The sequence below is a fragment of the Terrapene carolina genome, unplaced genomic scaffold (assembly GCF_002925995.2).
Source record: "Terrapene carolina triunguis isolate 2854851 unplaced genomic scaffold, T_m_triunguis-2.0 Scaffold53, whole genome shotgun sequence".
Taxonomy (NCBI): domain Eukaryota; kingdom Metazoa; phylum Chordata; order Testudines; family Emydidae; genus Terrapene; species Terrapene triunguis.
In genome coordinates this window covers 2883129-2904580 of record NW_020664404.1, presented here as the reverse complement: position 1 = coordinate 2904580, position 21452 = coordinate 2883129, and the positions used below count along the sequence as shown (strand labels likewise).

At 46.4% G+C, this 21452-nt stretch overlaps 1 protein-coding gene across 2 annotated transcripts in view; it reads left to right on the top strand.

Annotated features, from left to right (window-relative positions):
- The window catches only part of TGFA (transforming growth factor alpha), a 40293-nt gene that overhangs the window by 13084 nt on the left and 5757 nt on the right, over nucleotides 1-21452 (top strand). For both annotated transcript variants that reach the window (XM_024201248.3, XM_024201247.2), the window contains exons 3-4: nucleotides 19173-19290; nucleotides 20322-20471. In XM_024201248.3, coding sequence (XP_024057016.1) covers nucleotides 19173-19290; nucleotides 20322-20471 — 268 coding nt within the window. The remainder of the gene's footprint in view (nucleotides 1-19172; nucleotides 19291-20321; nucleotides 20472-21452) is intronic.

Here is a 21452-nt window from a genome sequence, read left to right as displayed (position 1 = left end):
CTGCCTCTCGTTCCATCCTATTGAGCATGAAGCCACTGGGAGAGGAGAGAATTCACTTTAGTCTGTGTGCTGCTTATCCAGCCCAGAAAGGTTTTCACTTCCAGCCTGCTGCTAGCCATTTAAAATAACCAACAGACAGAATAGCCTTTTCCTATGCTCCGGCTCCTAACCGAGTGCTGGCTTGTAGTGAAATAAGGTCTTCTCCAGGGTGAGTGCTGGTTTGTACCCATGAGCAAACAATGCTGTTGCTAGCTCTTTGGGACCATCTCTGTTGTATTTGTACAATACCTCGCACAATCCCAGTTGAGGCTTTTGAGAGCTACTGTAGTGTTAATTACAGGGTCCATGCAGAGCCTTGCTGATCAGTGTGGATGGGATGCCAGTAGCCCCATGTGTAAATGATCCTCTGGGATGTGGCCTTGTTCCATGGTATCTGAGTCTGGGGTGGTGCAAAGAGGGGATTGGGTTACCTTCTTTTACATTAATGCATCTTTTAGTGGGCTGGCTAGTGTGTGGGGAACATGACTACCCTCTGCTGGATGGAATCAGATCTGCTCAACTGCATGTCAGAGTCCTCATACTGCTAACAGAGATTCTTCATAGCTCAAACATTAAGTGAGCTGAAAAACACTTGGGAACTGCTAGTGCCATTCCTTCACAGCCCTTAGAGTGGCTCATTCTGGCTCTGAAAGGGACTGAGTGGTCAAGTTCATATCTTGGTCTGAACTTCCTCCAAGTTCTGGCGGAGAGTTGGATCCAGTCTCCTGGGTCCAGTACTGCCTAGTAGACCAGGATAACCAGTATGTGGGAGAAGTGCTGCGAGCTGGGGATGCAGTTGTATGTATGCACGCACGCAATGGAGTTCTCAGGAATGTGATATTTTTGCAACACCTACTTTGCCTTGCAAATAGGTGGAACGTGGGCCAGCCAGACACCAGTTCCAGTGCGTGAGATACTATTGCTCAACAATCACCTTTCCAAATCCCCGACAACTTCTCCATTCCATTCCCTGCCTGGGTTTTCTCCCATAAGGCACTGGAGTTGTGCTAAAATTAGAAAGCTTATCTCTCTTGTGCAGGTATGTGTTACCTGCTCTGGAATTGCCATGCCCTAGATACTAAATGCATTTATTCTCCTTGTACTTGCTTCGTTTTTATCACATTGACTTCAGTGGCGTTGCCCTCGATTTTATACTGGCGTGAGAGGAGGGTCAAGCCCTACATCGCTCAAGTCCTCTTAGCTCTCAGCTTTCTTTCGTCTCGTGAATTTGGAAAGGAAGCGTTTGGTGCCGGTTCAGTTGGTAGAATAAACAGCTTCTTTCATTCCACCCAGGCGGAATGGCCCATGGATGAGAATGACCTGTGGCTTTAGAATGACGGGGCTGTCCAACCCAAATCCAAACTACACCCCCGGTTTTTGTGCCTGATTCTAATCATTGGCCCTTCGCGATTCTTTGGTTGTACATGTGGGGCTCTTCCTTTCCCTTTGCAGGGTCCTGCATTTCAGATGGGTGAGGAAGGACAGAGCTTCCTGTCTAGATGTTTGAGTCCACTGTTACTTGTGTTTTCCCCCATTTGTGGCAACCTCCTGTCGTCTTGATCCTGCACCCATTGAAGTTGGGGCAAAACTCCCATTTTAAACACTTTAGGTCAGGCACCTCTCTCTTGTTCAATGCATGTACAGCACCTAGCACAACAGGATGCTTCTTGGGGCCTCTAGGCGCTACCATGAGGCAAATAATAAGTAATTTGGTATCGAGATTCAAGGATCACTTATCTCTGAATGACCATTCATAATGATGGGCTCTATTCTGTCCGATAGCACCCTTTGCACTGCCCCACAATGGAGACACACAAAGTCCTGAGAAGTCACCACTGGTGCGAGATGAGGTGATGTTTTGTTGTAAAAGATTTCCCCCTCCCCCTCCCCATTTGTGATGACCTCATTCTAATCACAAGGGAGTCCCGTCTGTGTCTAAGCGGCTGTGTTTTCCGTTTATGGTTAGCCTGACTTCCCTAAGGGGGGACAGAAGAAGCTGTGAAAGCCTTTAGAGTCAATAATGGCACAGAGATCAAAGCCCAGATCTAACTTGTGAGAGGTAGTTTCTGGGCTCGCTTGTGCCTGTCTGGTAATAATCAAAGTTCCAGGCTTTTCAAACAAAGCTGGGGGGTGCAGGAGTGGTGGGGGAGGATATCTCATAGCTGTTGGAGTCATTCGTTGTCTACACAATAGATCCTGCAGGAGATCTCAGCCTGAATACGCTGATTTTTTTTTCCCAGCGTTAGGATCATGTAGATTTTCATATGGAGTGGCGGTAGCTTGCCCCAAAAGAGACCAACCATCCATAGATCTCACCTGCCTGTGATTTGAAGCGAACTCCAAAAATTACCATCTAACAAAACCGAGAGCGCCCCTTAACGTTTGCGACAGCCTGGTGTAGTCAGCACAGGGTGGCCGATAAGGAGCCAGCAGACCTGGGTGCTATTCCTGGGGTGAGTCACCATATCTCTGTGCCTCTATTTGCCCTCTCACCTTGTCTGTCCGGTCTGTCAGCTTTTTGGAGCAGTGTCTGTACAGCACCTAGCACTGTGGGGCTCTGATCTTAGGGGCTTCTGGGTGCTGCTGTGATGCGAGTAATTTAACTTGGGGAAACTCCCTCTGGTGCGTGGGCAGCGTTTGGTCAGAAGGGGAGATAGACAGGGTGTGGAGGTGTCAATTCTGTAGGTTTGAAATTCAGCCCTCTATGATGGGGGCTGCCTCACGAGAATGGAAAGCATTGTACATGGGACTTGGGATCCCAAGTGACTTAAGATATGTCTACATAGCCAGTGGCAGCCAGTGACCCTCCCAGCCCACAGTGATGTCAATGGCTCATCCGTGCCAAGTTGCTTTTGAAAATGAGACTTGTCGTCCTAAGTCACTTAAGTGCTTTTGAAAATTCCACCCCGAATCAATCAACACTGCTACAATATTAAGGGAATGCAGTAGGGGAAAGAATTTTGTACCTTACCTGCCGTACTAACTCGGCCTTAGCTTATTAAAACTGAAGGAATCTTAAAAATCCAATATGCTCGCTTCTTGTTGAGGTCTGAATGTGGACATCCAGAACAGATGCGTCAGTTTCACCTGGCGTACAATCAGTTTCTAGTCCACTTCCTTTTCATTTGCACTAAACTAGGTCTGCAATATTGGGCTGCAAATGCTGCAGGGGACTGTTTGGTTTTAAAACAAATGTTGCCACTTGAATGCAAGAAGGGGGTGTTATGGAAAAACAGTCCATTTTTGGGGGGGTAACAGATTAGTCGCCTAGTTCAGAAGGGTGACAATTCATAGATTAATAACAATATATAGTATTTTTTCATCTGTAGGTCTCAAAGTATTTTACAAAGGAGGTCAGTGTCCATATCCCCATTTTACAGATGGGGAAACTGAGGCACAGGTGGGGAAGTAACTTGCCCAAGGTCACCCAGCAAGTCAGTGGCATGGCTGGGAACAGAATCCAGGTGTACTGAGTTCCACATTGGTGCTCTATCCACTAGGCCACACTCCCTCCCTCAGCAGTCGCAGGGTTGGAAATCCCTCAAGAGTGTTTGTTCTCATGAACGTTCTGGTCTGGGTTTGTCCCTAGTCGGGGAACATAAAACACCAGTTTTTAAAAGACTTATTAAACTTAGTATTTTATTTTTATTTTTTTTAAAACACATGCAGAGCTTGCACAAGCCCCACTGCTGCTCAGTCCTTCCAGAGCTATCTCCTTTGAGCCGGTCAGCAGACTTCAAATACTTTAAGGGACAAGGCCCAGGTAAATCTAACCCTGACGATCCCGTTTTGAGCTTGAGACTTGCACGCTTTGGATTTCAGGGTCAGAACTGGGGGGAGGGGAGGCTGCTTAGCTGAAGTTCCCAGCCTTGGAAAGTTTGCTCGTCCCTCGTAATAGGTCACTAGAAGCTGTGTCTGGCTAACAGCGATTGCAGTATGCCACCACCACTGAGGGCTGGTAAAGCAGCTTCCTGCATTTAGGATCAGGCAGGATAGCCACGAGAAATGCAAGGGGTTGCTTTTTATTCATTTAGTGGAACCCTTATGCCTAGGAATTGGAATATGAACCCGATTCTCCTGTTTTGTTTTCCATCTGTGCAACACAACTGATTTTCAGTGAAGCTGCTCCTGGCTTACACCCATCTAAGGGAGGGGTGGTGGGGAGGGGAATCAAGCCCTGTGGCTTTAATAGCCTTCCAGTGTTTTCATGTACATTTCAGCCACTAGGAATTCTTGCACCCCCGACAAAAAAAAGTATAATCCTTAAACTGTACCCAGTGAGTGGGAAATCGTTTCATTACAAAAAATTTCACAAAGTGTGTAAATCATCCGGTTTCCCCCCAGCAGAGAACTAATTTGAAGTGGTGCAGCAGCCTTCCCATCTGTCTGGTTCACCCCAGTTTGAAACCAGTGTGAGCTGCGCTGGCGTCTACACTAGAGGTTTGTGCTCATGCAGCTACACCAGCAGCGGGGATCTTAGCCCGAGCAAGGCCCAAGAACCAAATTCTACTTTCAGTGGCAGTCGAAAGCAGAGCTGGGAAATAGCTAGCGCCACAGAGTCGCCCCGGGCTTCTGAGCAAGAGTGAGTGAGTGTAGATGCGATCAGGAAATATGCAGAGCAAGGCTAAATGGACTTATGAGTAATCAGGTAAGGAAGGGGATAAAAATACAGCCAAGATTAAGACCATGTTAGATAAGGCAGCTAGTAAACACTGGCTGAGTGTGAGAGGCGATTAGAAAACCTCTGCTTATGCAGAATACACTCTTTTGCCTGCCCGTACCTTTCTCCTGACATTGGAGAACCAATGATAGGACAGAAGAAATCGTAAGGTGTGGGAGGTGACTTTTTTTTCCCCAGAGGCCCATGTGGCCGGTAGGCACCCAGTTCCCATTGGCAGTCAGTTAGGCACCTTGAAAATCTTCCTTATCAATCATTAGACAAGACTAAGAAATCCGAACTCCCCAAAGATGATACATTACCATGTGTGAGATTGGAGATCCCAAACTGAATGTCCAAAGGACCATATCGGATCAGACCAGGGTCAGTCTAGTCCAGTGTCCTGTCTCCAGCAGACACCGGTACCAGCTGCTGCAGAGGAAGGCGCAAAGACTACAGTAGTCAGTTTAGAATAACCTACTCCCCGGGGAAGTTTCCTCTTGACTCCCAATAGTTGCAGTTTGGCATGTGCCCTGGTGCATGAGGGGTTGTGTCCTTTCCGCAACCTCCGTGTGTATTTTTAATGTTTATTCTTATAACTGGATAGACTGTCTGGGAGTCACTGCCCCTTGACTCTTTCCTAGGGCATGAAATCAAACACTTTGTAATATCTGTGGGTGAACAGAAGAAATAGTTTTTTGTCTTCCTCTGCACAAATCAGACTTTCTGGAGCAGGTCCTGCAATGGGCAGTGTTTTGGAGCAAACTCAGTCTGGTCTCTGAAGATGGGTATTGGAAGCAATGTGGCCTATTGCACAAAGCACTGGATTGAGACTTGGGAGACCCAAGTTGAGTTCCTGGTTCTGCCACTGGCCTCCTGGGTGACCTTGGGCAAGCCACTGAACCACCCTGTGCCTCTGTTTCCCCATCTATAAAATGGGGACAATGATTCTGATCTCCTTTGTCAAGTGTTGTGAGCTCTGCTGATGAAAGAGCTCTAGGTATTACTATTTTCATTTCCTTGGTTTCCAAAGACAGGGAGACGTAGACCAGATAGATAAAATCTGGCCCTACTGAAGTTGATGGGAGTTTTGCCTTCTTATATAGCTATCTATCTCTCTCAAAATACTGCTTTCTCAGTAAGGAAGAAGGCCCTATAGTTATCCATTTGGGTGCCCAACTGGAGGTACCATAAAGAGGTCTGAATTTCAGAGAGTGAGTGCTGAGCACTTTCTGAAAACTGCCGGCTTGTCTCCACGTGGGGTAAGTCTATCCATACGGCACTGCAGAGGTGCAGCCGTACCAATACATCTGCAGCACGTCTGAAGATGCTCTATGCCGAAGGGAAAGAGCTCTCCCATCAGCATAAAAAACCCACCTCTGCGAGCGGCATGAAGCGTAGTTAATCCACCTCCTCACGAGGTGGTAGCTAGGTGGACGCGAGAAGCCCTCTCATCAACATAGCACTGTCTACACTGGGACTTAGATCAGTATTACTGTCGCTCAGGAGCGTTACACCGACGGACGTTTGTCATGCAGGGCTAGGTCTTAAATGGAGCACCCAAAACCACCAGTTGCTTTTGAAAATCATGGCAGGTGATTTGGTATCCACTGTCCCCCTAGCCCCTTAATGCGGCTGCCAAAGAACAAAAGCAAGCCACAGTGGGGAACAAATCCCCCGCTAGAGCCTGCTGTCTGCATGCTTGCATTGCAGCCGAAGGAGGACGACACTGGCTGCCTTTCTAGGGAGAAAAGGAAATGTCTGTGTAATGACCTGGCTCCAAGGACTGCATTGCCAGCAGTAGGATGTTGTGCGTTAGATGCACCATGGCTCCAGCACTGTCTCTTAGTTGGCAGTACCGATTTGCATTGTAACCGACCGATTTATGCTAGGTCAATGGCTTCATTCATAAAACGGGTACAATAACTGAAATCTGAAACACAAAATGATTTCCCCCCCCCCCCCAATAACTTTCCCATTTCACAGAACCTCAAGTGGGTTTTATGAATGGGCTGGAGTAGGGTTTTAAAAGGGCTACAAACATGTCAACGCTTTCTCTTTCTGGCATCCTCTGAAGCTTAAGAAATACAGCTTGTGCGGAGAGCACATGTGTAGGGGGTTTGTCCTGTGCTTTGGCCAGAATGATGGAGACTTAACAAGCTGGATGTCATCTATTTTTTTTTTTTTTTTTCATGGTTTACTTGTGTTCAAAGCGGGGGGGAAAAAACTCTGGAGGGCTTGTAAGGGGCCAATTCAGTCGTACCTGATTATTTATCCAGCGCCACGTTGAAAGGCATTTGTGTCTCTTGGAAGTTAAATTTGTAAATATCACTCCTGGCCGTGGAATAAAACCTCCTTTCTAGGCTGAAGGGATTGGGAGTCCGACTGAATGAAAAGTGTGTGTAAAAGGAAACTCTGTGTGCTCTGAGCAGAGTGGAGAGCTTGCCCTTGAGTTTATGTAGCCTCACAGTGAAATCTCACTGTGGGACAGACGTTAGCAAAGCAAAAATCTGAATCTTGCTAAGAAAACAGGTTTTTTTAAGTTTAGGAAGAGGCACGAACCAAGCTTCAGTTTGGATCTGAACTTCACAGCTCCAGCCCTTCTCTGATATGGGTTGATCCAAAACCCTTTTCACAGATTCCCTTCTGGCCTTGGGCCCCTGTGGTCATTCAGTCTGACCTCCAGTGGAACACAGGCCATAGAACGTCCCTGTATTGATTCTTCGCGCTAGAGCAGAGCTTTTAGGAAAACATCCCATCTCAATTTAACGATTACTAGTGATGGAGAATCCACCACAACCCTTGGTAAATTTCTTATCTTTAAGATCACTTTATTAATGGCAATAATGCGGTGGTTTATGTGGTGGGGCGGGAGGTTGTTCCTTTTACTCTTTTTATATAGTGATGCTAATCTAAAGAAGAGGGGCCTTGTGAGTAAGGCACTGGACTGGGACTTGGGAGACCCAGGTTCAGTTCCTGGCTCTGCGACAAACTCCTTGTGTGACCTTGGGCAAGTCACTTCACCTCCCTGAGCCTCAGTTCCCATCAGCTGAACTCAATAGAGCTTGAGTTTACAGGAGTTGAGGGGCTGGTCAAAGGTAGTTTGAGGTAATTGCTGTTTCATTGTGGGCTTGCTTTGAAGTGCGAGTGTGGTCGCCTCGCCAGCGCTGGGAGAGAGCTAATTCCCGAGGGGATTAGTTTACAGCGCTGGGAGCACAGCTCACAGCGCTGGGGCACTGTTTACACTGGCGCTTTACAGCACTGTAGCTTGCTGCGCTCGGGGGGTGTTTTTTCACACCCCTGAGTGAGAAAGTTGCAGTGCTGTAAAGTGCCAGTGTAGCCAAGGCCCAAGAACCTGAGAGATCCAAAGGACTGCTCACATAGTTTCTGTGACCAAGTTGGTTGCATGATAACGAAAGCCTAAGAGACCCATTCTATTCTAAACTCTGCAATGTCTCCCTTTGCTCTTAATCACAATGCTACGCTCATTAAGAGCCTCTTCCATCTGAGGAACTCAAAATGATTTGCAAGCAAGAACAGGTTCATCCTCTCCACCACCCTGAGTTAAGTAGCAATATCCTCTGTTGTACAGATGGGGAAACTGAGGTACAAGAGCAGTGAATTGCTCAAGGTCAGAGTCAGTGGCAGAGCCTTCTGGTTTCTCTGGCAGATGGGTACCATGATGTGTGCAGCTTTAGGTGTCTCAAGATCTTAGAGGAGGAAAACTGGTGAACATTCAGCTCTGATTAGATCTTTAGACAGTGATTTCTCCATATATGCCCCTTTGGCGCTATGTGAACAATGTCAGTCATGGGCAGCCCCTTTGCAGTGTTGAGCAGGTGACTGACTTGTGGAAATCCTGAAAGAGGGGAAGCCATGGAAAGGTCTTGAAACTGCATACAGCGAAGTAGCCTGTTGTAAGAGGGGTTGCATTGATCATGCAACCCACAGAAGATAGGCAGGAGGAGAGAGAGCGAGAAAGAGGAATCCATTCCCTGGCTGAGAAGTTGTTGCAGAGGGGGAAAGGGGGCTAGAGGCAGGGATCAGATAGCTTAGAAATGGGGAATTTTCCTGCCTGTTCTCCTTGCAAGCAGACAGCTCATGCCAAGGATTCATGATTTAGTTTGAGCTGGCAAGGAGGAGAGCGGGGTTTCCATCTGGGGAGAGAGAGAGAAGCAATGTTAAGCCTATTTTGGTACGCTGAGTTGGAGCCACTGGAGCCGGAGATGTGAGGGATTAGACCGGTAGATTTGGGAATTGCCTATGTGGAGGGGCACTGGTGCAGATTGTTCATTGTGAACAGTATCAGCCTTCCTCTGAAGCATCGGGTACCAGCTGCTCTAAGACAGCTATTGGACTGGATGGGCTATTCGTCCTGATTCCAGTGTGGCAGTTCCTATATTGCTATGAGAGTAACCAAAGTCGTGATCCAAAATCAGTGGAAGGAGTCCCAGGCACTTCAGTGGACTCAGGATCAGGTCCCAAGAAAGGGCATATACCAGCAAAAGAGGGGAGAGGACCCAGTAGGGTGACCAGATGTCCTGATTTTATAGGGACAGTCCCAATATTTGGGGCTTTTTTTATATGGGCTCCTATTACCCCCCACCCCATCCCAATTTTTCACACTTGCTACCTGGTCACCCTAGGACCCAGCCAGAGAGGGGAAGGTGAGGGGCCCCTAGGGGTGGGGGTGGGGGACTTGAAAATAGAAAACTCAATAAGATCTCACCGCTGTAAGGATCTTCCCCAGACTCTGGGAATCAGCCATGCTGTGGGTCAGCTGGAAGAGGGAGAATCAGGTGGGAGGAAAATGGGTGTGTGAAACCCAAAGGTGCTTGGGAGCTGGAATACATCCCAGTAACGTTCCTTCTGCTGCTGCTCCTCCCTTTCATAAGAGGTGGTCTGGGAACACCGTCAGCTGTGGGTACCTAGAGTAAGCACACTGATCTCATTTTGCCAAGGGTGCAGGCTCGACGAGGCAAAACATCTTTCTTACTCTTTCCCCTGCTGGGGCATTCTTGTAACACTGAAGCATCAAGGGCAATGCAAACGTTACTACATGGTTGCAACAAACTGTCGGATTGCGTAGCATCATTTGTCAGTGGACAGGCTGCTCTCTTGAGTGCTGAGAAAAGAGGCACAGAAAAAGGATCTTTGGCTATCACAGAGCACTTTGCGGTGTTTTCAGGTCATAGAGTACTTTCTAGAGAACAGGTCCATTGTAGACTCCCCAGAAATTTGGGAATCAGCAGTTGAGCTTTGCTTCTGGCTCTTCTCAATGTATTGGGCCAATCCAAAGCCCTGGCATGTAGTGCTGCACCCTGAACTTTGGGGAGGTTTTAGATCTGGATGAAACTTTTGGCTCTGGCATGTCCCTGGTCATTGCACGGAGGCTAACACCATGACTGCAGCTTGGTTGTGGATTCAAACCTAGTTTGACTGTCTAGCACAAGCAGGGCCAGGTTCTGCTGGAACCATGCTGGGAAGCGGGGGAAGAGGAGAGGTGGTCTGAAACATTTTGGTGCCAATCACACTGGCAGCTCGTTAGAACCCAGTTTGACCACAGCCTGGTTTACTCAAATTTCTATGATACCTTAACCTCAGCAGTAGCTGAACCCCTGTGTGCCAGAGGGCCTCAAGTGGGGAAAACTTAAAGATGGCAAGGAGAGAATCTTCACAAACACTGAATCGTGTGTGTAGTCAGGAAGTCTACACAAGGTGTGGAGGACAACTGGTTCAAACTGGAGTCAGCTTTGCTAGAAATAGCACATGAAGTCCTAGAAGCAATGGGCCTAGTGCTGGGAAGGATAAGAAGGGAGACTTGGTGGTGCAGTCCTTGAGCTAAAGAATTTATTTGGGGGCAGGGGAGATAACTTTTTGAAAAATGGTAGGCCAGTGGCTTCAGCAGCGATAAGATGTCATACATGGAGGCAAAGAGCGTTGACAGCTAAAAGTATGGCCTGTGATGAGCTATATAACAGGCTAGGAGGACATGAGGGAAAGAAGACCATCTATAGACTCACCAAGGCAAGCGAGAAAACGATGAGGCATTTGAACAAGTTTGTTTGCTGCATTATAAATGAACATGATTCTATTGCAAATGAATGGTGACTCAATCAGTAAAATAATTCTTTTGAAAGAGGGATGAATGAGCAGAACCCAATGGAAGAATTAAGGATATGTAAGCCAAACTCGGTCATGATAGCATAAAAAGGAAGGGTTGCAGAGGCATTTAAGGAAATAGAGAAAGCACCTGGGCCAGATGAAGCAGTAATGGATGTGGTGAAGTCATTGGAAAAGGAAGGCTTCAAGTATCTTAAAAGTTTGTTCAGTGTTCTTAAAGGGAAAATGCTGGCTGAATGGTGTAAAAGCTTGGTGTAGTATGTTTATTTTTAAACATAAAGGAGATATTTGTGTGCTAATTATCATCCACTTAAGCTGATGTTGCATGCGATGAAAGTATGGGAGAAGATTATTGAAAAGCATCTGCATGGGATGGTTGAAATTTGGAAAGGTCAGTATGGATTCATGCCAGGAAGGAGCACAACTGAGGCCAATTTTTGCTACCAGTCCTCATAGAGGAGCTCAGAGAAAAGACTGTGGGTGGACCTGGAGAAGGCATATGATCATGTACCAGGAGAGCTAGTTTGGTAGAGCTTGTGTTGGAGAAGCATGCCAGAAGGATATGTCCATCTGATCCAGGATACATATGAGGGAATGACTACTGCAATCAAAACCAAATTGGGGACAGTAGAGAATTTCCCATAAATGTTGGCCTACGTCAGGGCTCCGCTGAGCCCCTTTTTGTCTCTGGTTGTCATGGATGGGCTAAGTGAGAATATGGAAGGGAGCCAGCTTGGAACAAGATGTCCGCTGATGTTTTAGTGATGCGTGGAAGATTGGGACCCTACAAGTCAACTTTGAATAGTGGTAACGTAGCTTTGAGTGGGCTGGGCTTAATGTGCAGCTGGTCAGACCAAGGCTATGGTAACTAAAGGAGGAGGGCCCATCATGAAGTATATCACAGGCAGAGCCCTTAGAGTGAAAGAATTTAAATACTTAGGTTTAATGGTTGCTGACAATGGTGCCCTCCTGAGTGATGCCTGGCATCGTACTAAAGCTGTGTGGCGCATACGGTAGGAGCTAACCCCAGTTCTCCATGACAGACTGTGAAACTGTAATTGTTCCATACATTAAGATGGGTTGAGAGACTTGCCCAGCCACAGGAGAAGAAATCAGGATGCTCTCCACCACGGAAATGAAGATGCTGAGATGGCCAGATGGTTGGACGTTGCATGATGAGGAACAGAACGAGGTTGTCGGGGGCCTCATGCAGGGTGCTTCATCTGAAGACCAGTTGAGGGAGGCTAGGCTACACTGGTATGGACGTATTCAGTGGCGACTGGAGTGTTATCGGTGGGATGGCTCTTGGTTGGATTTCATCCACAATCACTTCAAGGGGGAGACCGAAGACTTGCTACACGGACCGGATATCAACAGACCTCGGATCAATCTGCACTACAGCCAGGAATGTGAGAGTTTCGGAAGAAGGCTATAAAAGTCGCCAGCCCCACACAGGGAAGTGGCAAGAAAGAATCTGGAGGGTGCCCTCCAAGTTCATTTCCCTTCATTAGGTGACCTGACTGGTGGCTTTACACCAGTCAGTGATGTGATCACACTGATACATGTGGATCAGCCACTATAGCTCATTTCATGTTCATACTGAGTGTTTTGTGAGCAGTGGCAATATACTATTGCCAAAGGTTTAATGTAGTTCCTTGGCTTTGTGCAGAAGAGGGCAATCTGAGTGATTATAACTTTCTGGCAACTGTTTTATGGCTACCAATCTGGAACTTGGTCAATAAAACCAATGAGAGATGGTCGCTTCCATCCTAGTCAGAATTGCACTGGTGGATCCAGACAATTGCCTGGGGTCCCAGTGAAGTAATGGAGCATTGCACAGAAATCTAGGTCTCCCTGCATAGACGGCAGGATTAGGACAGTCTCTTTTAAGAGAGTCCATTTTACAAGCTGCATCCCAAAATCCTTTACAGGGGAGCTGGGGGGAGGGGGAAGTGTGTGTGTGTCTTTCACTGCCTTTGTACATGGATAAAAAGGCAGGTACTAGACAAGCAAAGGGGAGCAGGAGAAAGACAGATGATGGGGTGGAGCTGGGATGATGTGCATATTATACCAATTATATTTATCTTGGGGAAGGTTTATATTTAGTGATATTTTTTTTTCTTTTCAAAAGTTTGAAAAAACTTGTCTTGCAGTTAACTGGAATGCTTTTTGCATAAAACATTCCCCAGTGGTGGGGATTTAGAAAAGCATCGCCACACGCTTGCATGTCTTGCTGCATCCACCGCTGTTTGAACTGGCTAAAATGGGAGCATTTCCTTACACTCTAGAAAGCTGTCTCCTTGCTAGCCTCATGTGTCTGGAATCAGACTCTGAAACTGTCCTGGCAGTGCTGGCCTTAAGCATATCTGAGAAACACATTAGATGATTAGATCATTGTCCGTCTTGCTTTCCCAAGGTCAGTACATGAGTCTTATCCCCATCTGTGCCCACAAAGGCATGTGGCAACTATCTATAGAATACCATTTGAAAGATGGTAGACAAGAGCATTTCAGCAGGGTCTTGTTCCACCACTCGGAACTACCAGTCTGCAACACAGTTCAAAGGAATCCTGAAGCAGATGGTCAGTGAATTCTATTCTAAAATTCTGAATGGTCATGGGGAGACTGTTATGGTGCAAAGCCGGTGAAGCTAAAATAGAAGATTAAACGGCTGGTCTATGGTTGGTCCCCAAGGGATTGTAATTAGGATGGGAAAAGCTCTCTGGTTTGGAGGAACAAAAGGAAAGTCCCAGCCCTTTGATGTGGGCTGGTACAACAATAAAAGTTGCAGTTGGTGCAGCTTCTTGAGGCAAGGTCATAAACTAAAGCTGCCCTCAGTCATTCTTTCTTACAAAGAAGTTAAAGGCCCATTTGGCGAAAGGTACTGCAGGGACTGCTCCTTTCTTGCTGCCATTACGCACAAGAGTAGATGTCCTGGAGTTTTGTTTGGAGGAGGGAGGTTACATTTAATCTCCATGTGTGATGTGGCTCATCATTAAGGTGGTTGATGGAGATGGCTTAAAACTGGCCCCGCTAATTCTCCCACCCCTTTGAGGGGATCGGTGTAAAATGGCATCCAGGTCTGCATTGCCTGTCCTGACTTTTGCTAAACTGGGATGCTACTATCAAGGGAGACGGGAGGGCCTTGTGGGTAATGCAGGGAGAACAGAGTGGAGGGGACAATCTCTATTCCCAGCTCTGCCTCAAACTTTCAGTGTGATCTACAGCAAGTGACTTAGGCCTACATTTTCACAAGTGGCCACTAATTTTGGCTGCCGAACTTGACATTTTGGGCCTAATTTAGAGGAGCTGAGAACCCACAGTCCCCATTGATTCAGTTGGCACCTAAAGGAAATAGGCACCTTAGAAAATTCTAAGCTGTAAACTCTAGGACAGACCCACAGCTGGCATAACTCAATGTAAAGCTTTTGATATTGATGCTTCAATGGATCTACATTACATCAGCTGAGGATACACGCCCCCCCCCTTTGCCTCTTTCACACCTTTTTAAATGAGGATAACTTTTCTTCACTTTTTAATTGATCTGTGTTTCATGAGATGTCTAGGTGGAGAACACTGTAGAAGAGGACAAGATTTGTTTTAAATGTCTCATTCCAGTGGTTTATCATCTGACCAAAAAGAAGCACGACAGATTGATTAGCCTAGATAGGGTGACCAGATTTCCCATTTTTAATGGGACAGTCCTGGTTTTGGGGACTTTTTCTTGTATAGGCAGCTATTACCTCCCCTCCCCTCCCCCTGCCCCCATCCCATTTTCTCACAGTTGCTATCTGGTCATCCTAAGCCTAGATGAACTTCAGAGAAGCATCCAAACTGCAAAGGATGCTTGTGCTGCTTTGAGGGTCACATATCTTAAAAACCTAGTGCCCTGTTGTAATAGACTGCTAGTCATTTGAGAAGAATCCAGGCCACAGTGGTGATTTCAACAAAGCCAACCTTCTGTTAAGTATTCTGCTGATTCAGAGTCTATTTAACCTCTCATTCTTTTGAGGGGAAGAGAAGTGCTATGGTGATTTTGTTGGTGTTGGTTGATTTAGTTGGGGTTGGTCCTGCTTTGAGCAGGGGATTGGACTAGATGACCTCCTGAGGTCCCTTCCAGCCCTGATATTCTATGATTCTAATACAAATAACAATAATAAAAGTGTGTAATGAGCAGAGTTGGGCAGGAACTGGCTATTTTGTTCTGCAGGAAAATCCCTGATTTCAAAATCTTGTTTTATTCTGAAATGGATTTAAAAGAACAATTTTTGAAATATTCCCATGAACTGAAATTTTTAAAAAGTGTGTGTTCAGGTCAGTTGAAACATTTCGCTTAGATAAAAATCAAACATTTTCATTCTGTTTTCATTTTATACTATAGTAAAAAAAAAAAATTTTTTTTAACATGGAAAATCGAAACGTTCTGTTTCAACCTTAAAAAAAAGCTTCCCACCCCCCAATTTTTCTTTCAGACACTTTCTTTAATAATAAAATAAAATAAAAAGACTTCCACAAAAAAGTTCTGCTTCCAACAAGTTCACACTTCCAGACACACACATGTTCCATTGGAAAATTTCTGACCACCTCTACCAATGCGCTTTAGTTCATGTTCCTTTTCTGAAGTTTCAGTTCCATATTCAGATGTTCTTGGGGGGTCGGGGTGTGTGTGTCTCTGAACTCTTATTCGAAACAGCCAGGCTTCCGTACTGCCTGGGCCATGAGAAGGGGGGCAGTTTTATCACATCCACTGTTCTTTTAGCTAAAAGAGGCCAGGCCAGACTCCATTCAGAAGCCCATTTGTGCTGCTTGCTGCTCAGCGAATTGCTTGTTGGCGAAAGCTGCCGGATTGATGGCTCTAAAGTCCTCCATTTATCCAAAGAACTGTTACAGCATGGTCCTGGCCATTCATAGAATCATAGGACTGGAAGGGATCTTGAGAGGTCATCTAGTCAGGTCCCCTGTGCTCATGGCAGGACTAAGCATTGTAAGCTTCACTCTTGCCATTCCATGCCAATTATTATTGTATGTGTATTATGGCAGTGCCTTGAAGCCTTAATCCTAGATGACTTCACTGTGCTAGGCGCTGTACAAGCAGAACAAAAAGACAGTCCCTGCTCCGAAAAAAACTTCTCTCTGACTGTGTGGGGCTGCTTCTGAGAAGTCCGGTACAGTGACCCATTCATTCCTTTGCCTGCCAATTAGGGGTTTTCATTTTTTAAAGAAAACCCTATTTTATCATTGTTAACTTACATGAACTTTGCACACCACTATTAACCAATCTCTGTCCTAATCTGTACGTAGTACCTTTATAAGACCCATTTGTGTTTGATCAACCTCTTATCTGCATCTGAAGTGAGGTTTTTTTTACTCACGAAAGCTTATGCCCAAATAAATCTGTTAGTCTTTAAGGTGCCACCAGACTCCTTGTTGTTTTTGTGGATACAGACTAACGTGGCTACCCCCTGACTCTTATCTGTATGTATTCAGATTCCGAAAATGGTAACCAGCTGTCGTACAATCTACTCGATCCTGATATGAGGCTGGCTGGCCTCTTTGCTTTCCATCTAAAGGCTTGCCCATGCTTTTTCTCCGTGCCAGTAAAGTTGGGGGAGATCGGTCCCTTTTGAGAAAATCCGCTATCGCAGTATTGGCTGCTAGTAACAATGGAGTTATCAGTGGTGCCTTCCTCAGTTATGGGGGTTTATTTTGTGATGGGGATGCTCCTTCCCTAAAAGTGGGGTTGAAGCAGTCACTCCTGCTCCTTGGCTGACTCCTCCCCAGGGCTCAATGAAGGAATTACTAGGTGGAATTCTGAGGACTATTATACAGGAAGTCAGACAAGATGATCATATTGGCCCCTCTGGCTTTAAAATCTATGGAGAACTTATAACCCGTGTCATGAGACAATCTGGGCTGGAAATCTGATCAGTCTCCCCCACATGGCAATACTGGCCCACTGCTGCTCAAGTACCAAACCAGGCTGCCAGCCGCCACCTCGTGTGAATACATGATTTGAACAAAGCCTTTTCTCCCCCGCAATATCCTTGATTAACACTCAAACTGGTTTAAAATCTCCCTGGGACCCGGAGCTTTTGAGAGATGTGGATTTAATTACCATGCCGACAGAAATGTGTGGAAACAGGAACCCGAGGGGGGCTTTGAAACGACTGAGATCGGATGTGCTTTCTATGAGGGCTAATCCAAAAGCAGGATATTGGTTTTCCGTATCGGCTGTGAACGATAATTTAAAACAGCACAGGACAAAATGGAAAACAGTGTAGCAATTAGGGGGGGCAGGGAAGTTTTTGTATTTTCCGATGGATTCTTGTGTCCCACTTCTCTTCCTCTGCTCTGCTTTGTCCTTACTACTGAGACTTGACTTCACAATGTTTCATTATATAGAATCGCCAGCACTGTGCTTATCACGCTTGGTGGAAGAGGTCCCTTTTAAAGCAGACCCCCTTTCTTGTGAGTGTCTTCTATCTAGAACATCTCCGCGACATGCTATTGTGGTGGTGGTGCTTTCGTAACAAGAAAACAAATGGAAGAGTGCAGTGAATCTTTGGCAAGTACTCTCTAAGCGCATGAGTCTTTGATTATTCATCAAGTTCATCCAGGCTAAGAATTTTAAGCTTTAAGCTGTTTAGTAAATTCTTCTAGCGCCACAAAAGCTTATTTTGTGAGTGTATCAGAAATGATCCACTAAGGGCCCCTTAAACATATCTGCTGCTTGCCTCTGATTTCATAGGGTTGGAAGAACAAATCCAGACCCCGTTCAGTAGATAATCTCCTTTCCCTTTGGGCTCTCTCAACTTTTCTCAGCCTGCAGTCTCGATCACTTTCATTACAGCTTCTGGGCCAAATTCACACTTGGTGTCAACAGATGCAGCTTCTTTGTCCCATCTACACCAGTCTGAATGGCAGGATTGCAAATACCTATTTAAAAATCTCCAATCCTGCAGTGGTATTAGCGAGACTTCTCTGGAAGGGGAAATGGAATTTGCTCTTCTCCTACAGAACTCGTCCCTTCCTCCATGTTTCTAGGAATCTATGGAGGAGGGTGTCTTGTTGGCTCAGGGGATTGGTAAATAGAAACAAAGGGCTCTGTTCTCTAAGTCACCCACTCAGACCAGTCTAGCAGTGCCCAAATGTTACTCGGGTGATATGGTGGCCTGTGTGAAATGAGATGGGGGAACTTAGTCTGGTTCTCCATGGGCAAGCATCCATCAGGGAGAACAACCACCAAACTGTCGCTAAAACGCACCCTCTGTTGCAGCCTCAACAGAGAGGCCAAGAACTGGCTGGGCCATGGAGACTGAACTTTCCTCTTATCCCAGAGGTGGTTCCTCCAAGACAGACTTGAAGCACCTTGTCAAGGCGGCATGGGGGAACCGTACTCTGCTCCATCCTGCATCTCTCTTGTGGCTCCATGGAGGATTTCAAACTCTGGTGCTGCCAGTCGCATATCCTGGTTTCTGTGGCCCCTCCCTCATGCCCACCCTTCCCCTCACCTGCACTACGCTAATCTTAGAGCTCAAATTGCAATGGAGGAATCTGTTTGTACAGTACCATGCACAATGCAATCCTGATCTGTTACTAGGACTCCTAGATGCTACAGTAATAGAAATAGAACATCATAGTAATAAGGGCCCTGCCTATATGGGAGAATTGATTAAAGAGAGACACTGAGATTATTTTAAGCCACCTAAAGGATTTGGGTGTCCAGTTTCCATTAATACTAACAAGAATCTGTATCTAAATCTCCTGAGTAGCTTTGAATATGTCTAGCAAAACCAAGAGGGTTCTACAAAAAATACTCTTCAGTGCTTAATAGAAAAGGAGAACACCACTATAGTTCAAAAAACCTACCTGGTGGAATTCTGTGGCAGGGATACAATTATCTATTTAAATTTTAGAGGGTGGTTTTTTGGGGGGAACCCCCCCTCTAAAGATGTTAATGTTTTTCTAGTAAACTCTTTAGGGCTTTACTGTGTGGGTTATGAACATGTGTGTGCTGTGCCCTGGAAACTCTGCATCATGTGAAATTTAAACCATGGCTGAGTGCAACCCTGTGGGCAGAGAATTGTCTCAGACTTGGCTAATGCATGTGTCCCGGCGAGAGACCCCGGTTGTCGGCCGGCAGGATCAAACCTGGGGCCTCTAGAGCTTAGTGCATGAGCCTCTACTGTATGAGCTAAAAGCCAACTGGCTCTTAGCTAAGGCTGTAGAGCAAACTTATTTAACTCTCTCTAAGTGGTCTCGATGCCACTAGATGGGACAGGACACCACACCCTGAAGGTGTGTGGGTTACACATGGAGTTAAAAATGTATCTTTGTTTGTTCACCCCATCTAGGTCCCCCAGTGGCTGCCGCAGTCCGATCCCATTTTAACGACTGTCCCGACTCCCACAGTCAGTTCTGCTTCCACGGAACCTGCAGGTTTCTGGTGCAAGAGGAGAAGCCAGCATGTGTGTAAGTCTCTTCCTGTGGCAAAGTGTTTTGCTTGTGTGAGCACAAGTGAAACAGAAGAGAAGTGATTCACTGTTCCTCAGGGCAACAGGCCTATGTAACTGTATAGTGCCCATTGCATTTCCCTTGGGATGAGAACTGGCACATATAACTTGTTGCATTATCTTTGGAGTCGCACGTTACCTCTAAGGAAACAACACTGGCTGGAATTTTCAGAGAGAATGGAGTACCCACCTTCCCTTGTCCTTCATGGCACAAAGGGGGAAAAGGTCAAACCTGGATGCCTAAAGTTAGGCTCCTAAATCCATATTTAGTTACCTAAGGGTCTGTCTACACTGCAGTTAGACACCCGTGGCTGGCCCACACCAGCTGACTCTGACTCGCAGGGCTCGGACTGCGGGGCTGTTTAATTGCAGTGTAGACGTTCCTGAGCTCTGGGACCCTCCCACCTCACAGGATCCTAGAGCCTGGGCTCCAGCCTGAGCCCAGATGTCTACGCTGCAATCAAACAGCCCCTGCAGCCTGAGTCAGCTGGCAAGGGCCAGCCACGGGTTTTTAAACTGCAGCATAGACATAACCTAAATTACTAGCCTGGTTTTTCAGTGGTGCCCCCAGCTGGTCCCAAGACTTGAATGGTTATTTGCAGGGGCTCAGCATTCTAAAAATCTAGCCTAAATAGATGGCTTTTGGAGGCCTGAAAACTTTGCCTGGGGGGCTGCAAGGAGCTGCTGGCTTAGTACATGCTCAGGGCTTTACTTTGCAGGTTTTTGATCAGGTACAACTTATTTTGACTTCAGTGGGAGCTTTGCCAGAGTAAGGGCTGCAGGATCAACCCCTTAATTGGCATTTGAAGTATTGCTAGCCTGTCACTGTCCCACTCTTTACTCTCTGGCTAGGGGACTGAGGTGCCTAACTCCCATTGGATCTGACTGCGAAATGCCTTTTGAGAATCCCAATGACAGGATCATTATTTCTTGGGTGCGCCTGGGCTTCTGTGCTTTCTTCTTTAATTCTCCTCTCTCCTCTCTTCATAGCTGCCATTCTGGGTTCGTCGGGACGCGATGTGAACATGCAGACCTCCTTGCAGTGGTAGCTGCCAATCAGAAGAAACAAACCATCACTGCCTTAGTGGTGGTTTCAGTGGTAGCGTCCGTCGTCCTTATTGTGGCTTGTGTACTAATACAGTAAGTCTGCGTTACATGCTGTTGTGGACGAGCGTACTACTTTTACTGGGTCTCGGTGAGATTCTGTTGATTTGTCTTAGCCGTGCATAAGTATCCACACAGACTCGAAGTCCCCTTCTGCCATGCATTACAGACCCATAGAAACAGGGGGCTGGAAGAGACCTTGGTAGGTCATCTAGTCCGGTCCCCTGCACTGAGACAGAACTAACTATTCTCTAGACCATCCCTGCTTGTCTACCTGCTCTTAAAAACCTCCAGTGACAGAGAGAAAAGCTAATTTAAAAACTAGGTGTTTGGCCCATATTTTGGTATGGCGTTAAGAACCTAATTCACAGGTATAAAAGGGGGGGGGGCTGTTTAAATCGGTAAATGGACATAAGGGCATCCAAACTGTGTAACTTGTATACTACAGGACTGGAAGAAGCTGTAGGTTACATGAACTAGACTCCTTCAGATTCTTCTCTGAACTGGCCCTATGCAGGTAGACGGTGGAAAATTGCTTTCATGGCAGCTGCTGACTCTAGACCTGACCCTGCGTGGTGCTGAGCCCCTGAATAGGATTGAACCTCTCTTTCCTTACCCCCCCCCCAGCCAAAGTTGATGCCACGACTAACACACAAAATAGTGCATGAGATGAAGCTCCCTATTCCGTTTAATGTGCTAGTGAATGGAACTGTTGCAGGGGAAATGCAGACCACTGCATGGCCCTCTTAGAGGGTAGAAAGCTTTCTGGTTGCTATTGTGATACAAGAAACATTACTTGTGCGAATGCCCATGTGACGAAGTGGGAATGTTCTTAATGTTCTCTCTGAATACTGTGTGGGTGCCTCAGTTTCCCCTATGCAGTTCTTGAGTATCTAGGTAGTGGGATAAGGGGGTGTGATTGTTGCAGAGCCCGAGAGGGCCAGTGTGATGGTGTCTGCACAGTGGATGGCTGACGCCCTGTCTCCTGGCAACTGATGCCCTGGGCCCCTCCTCTGC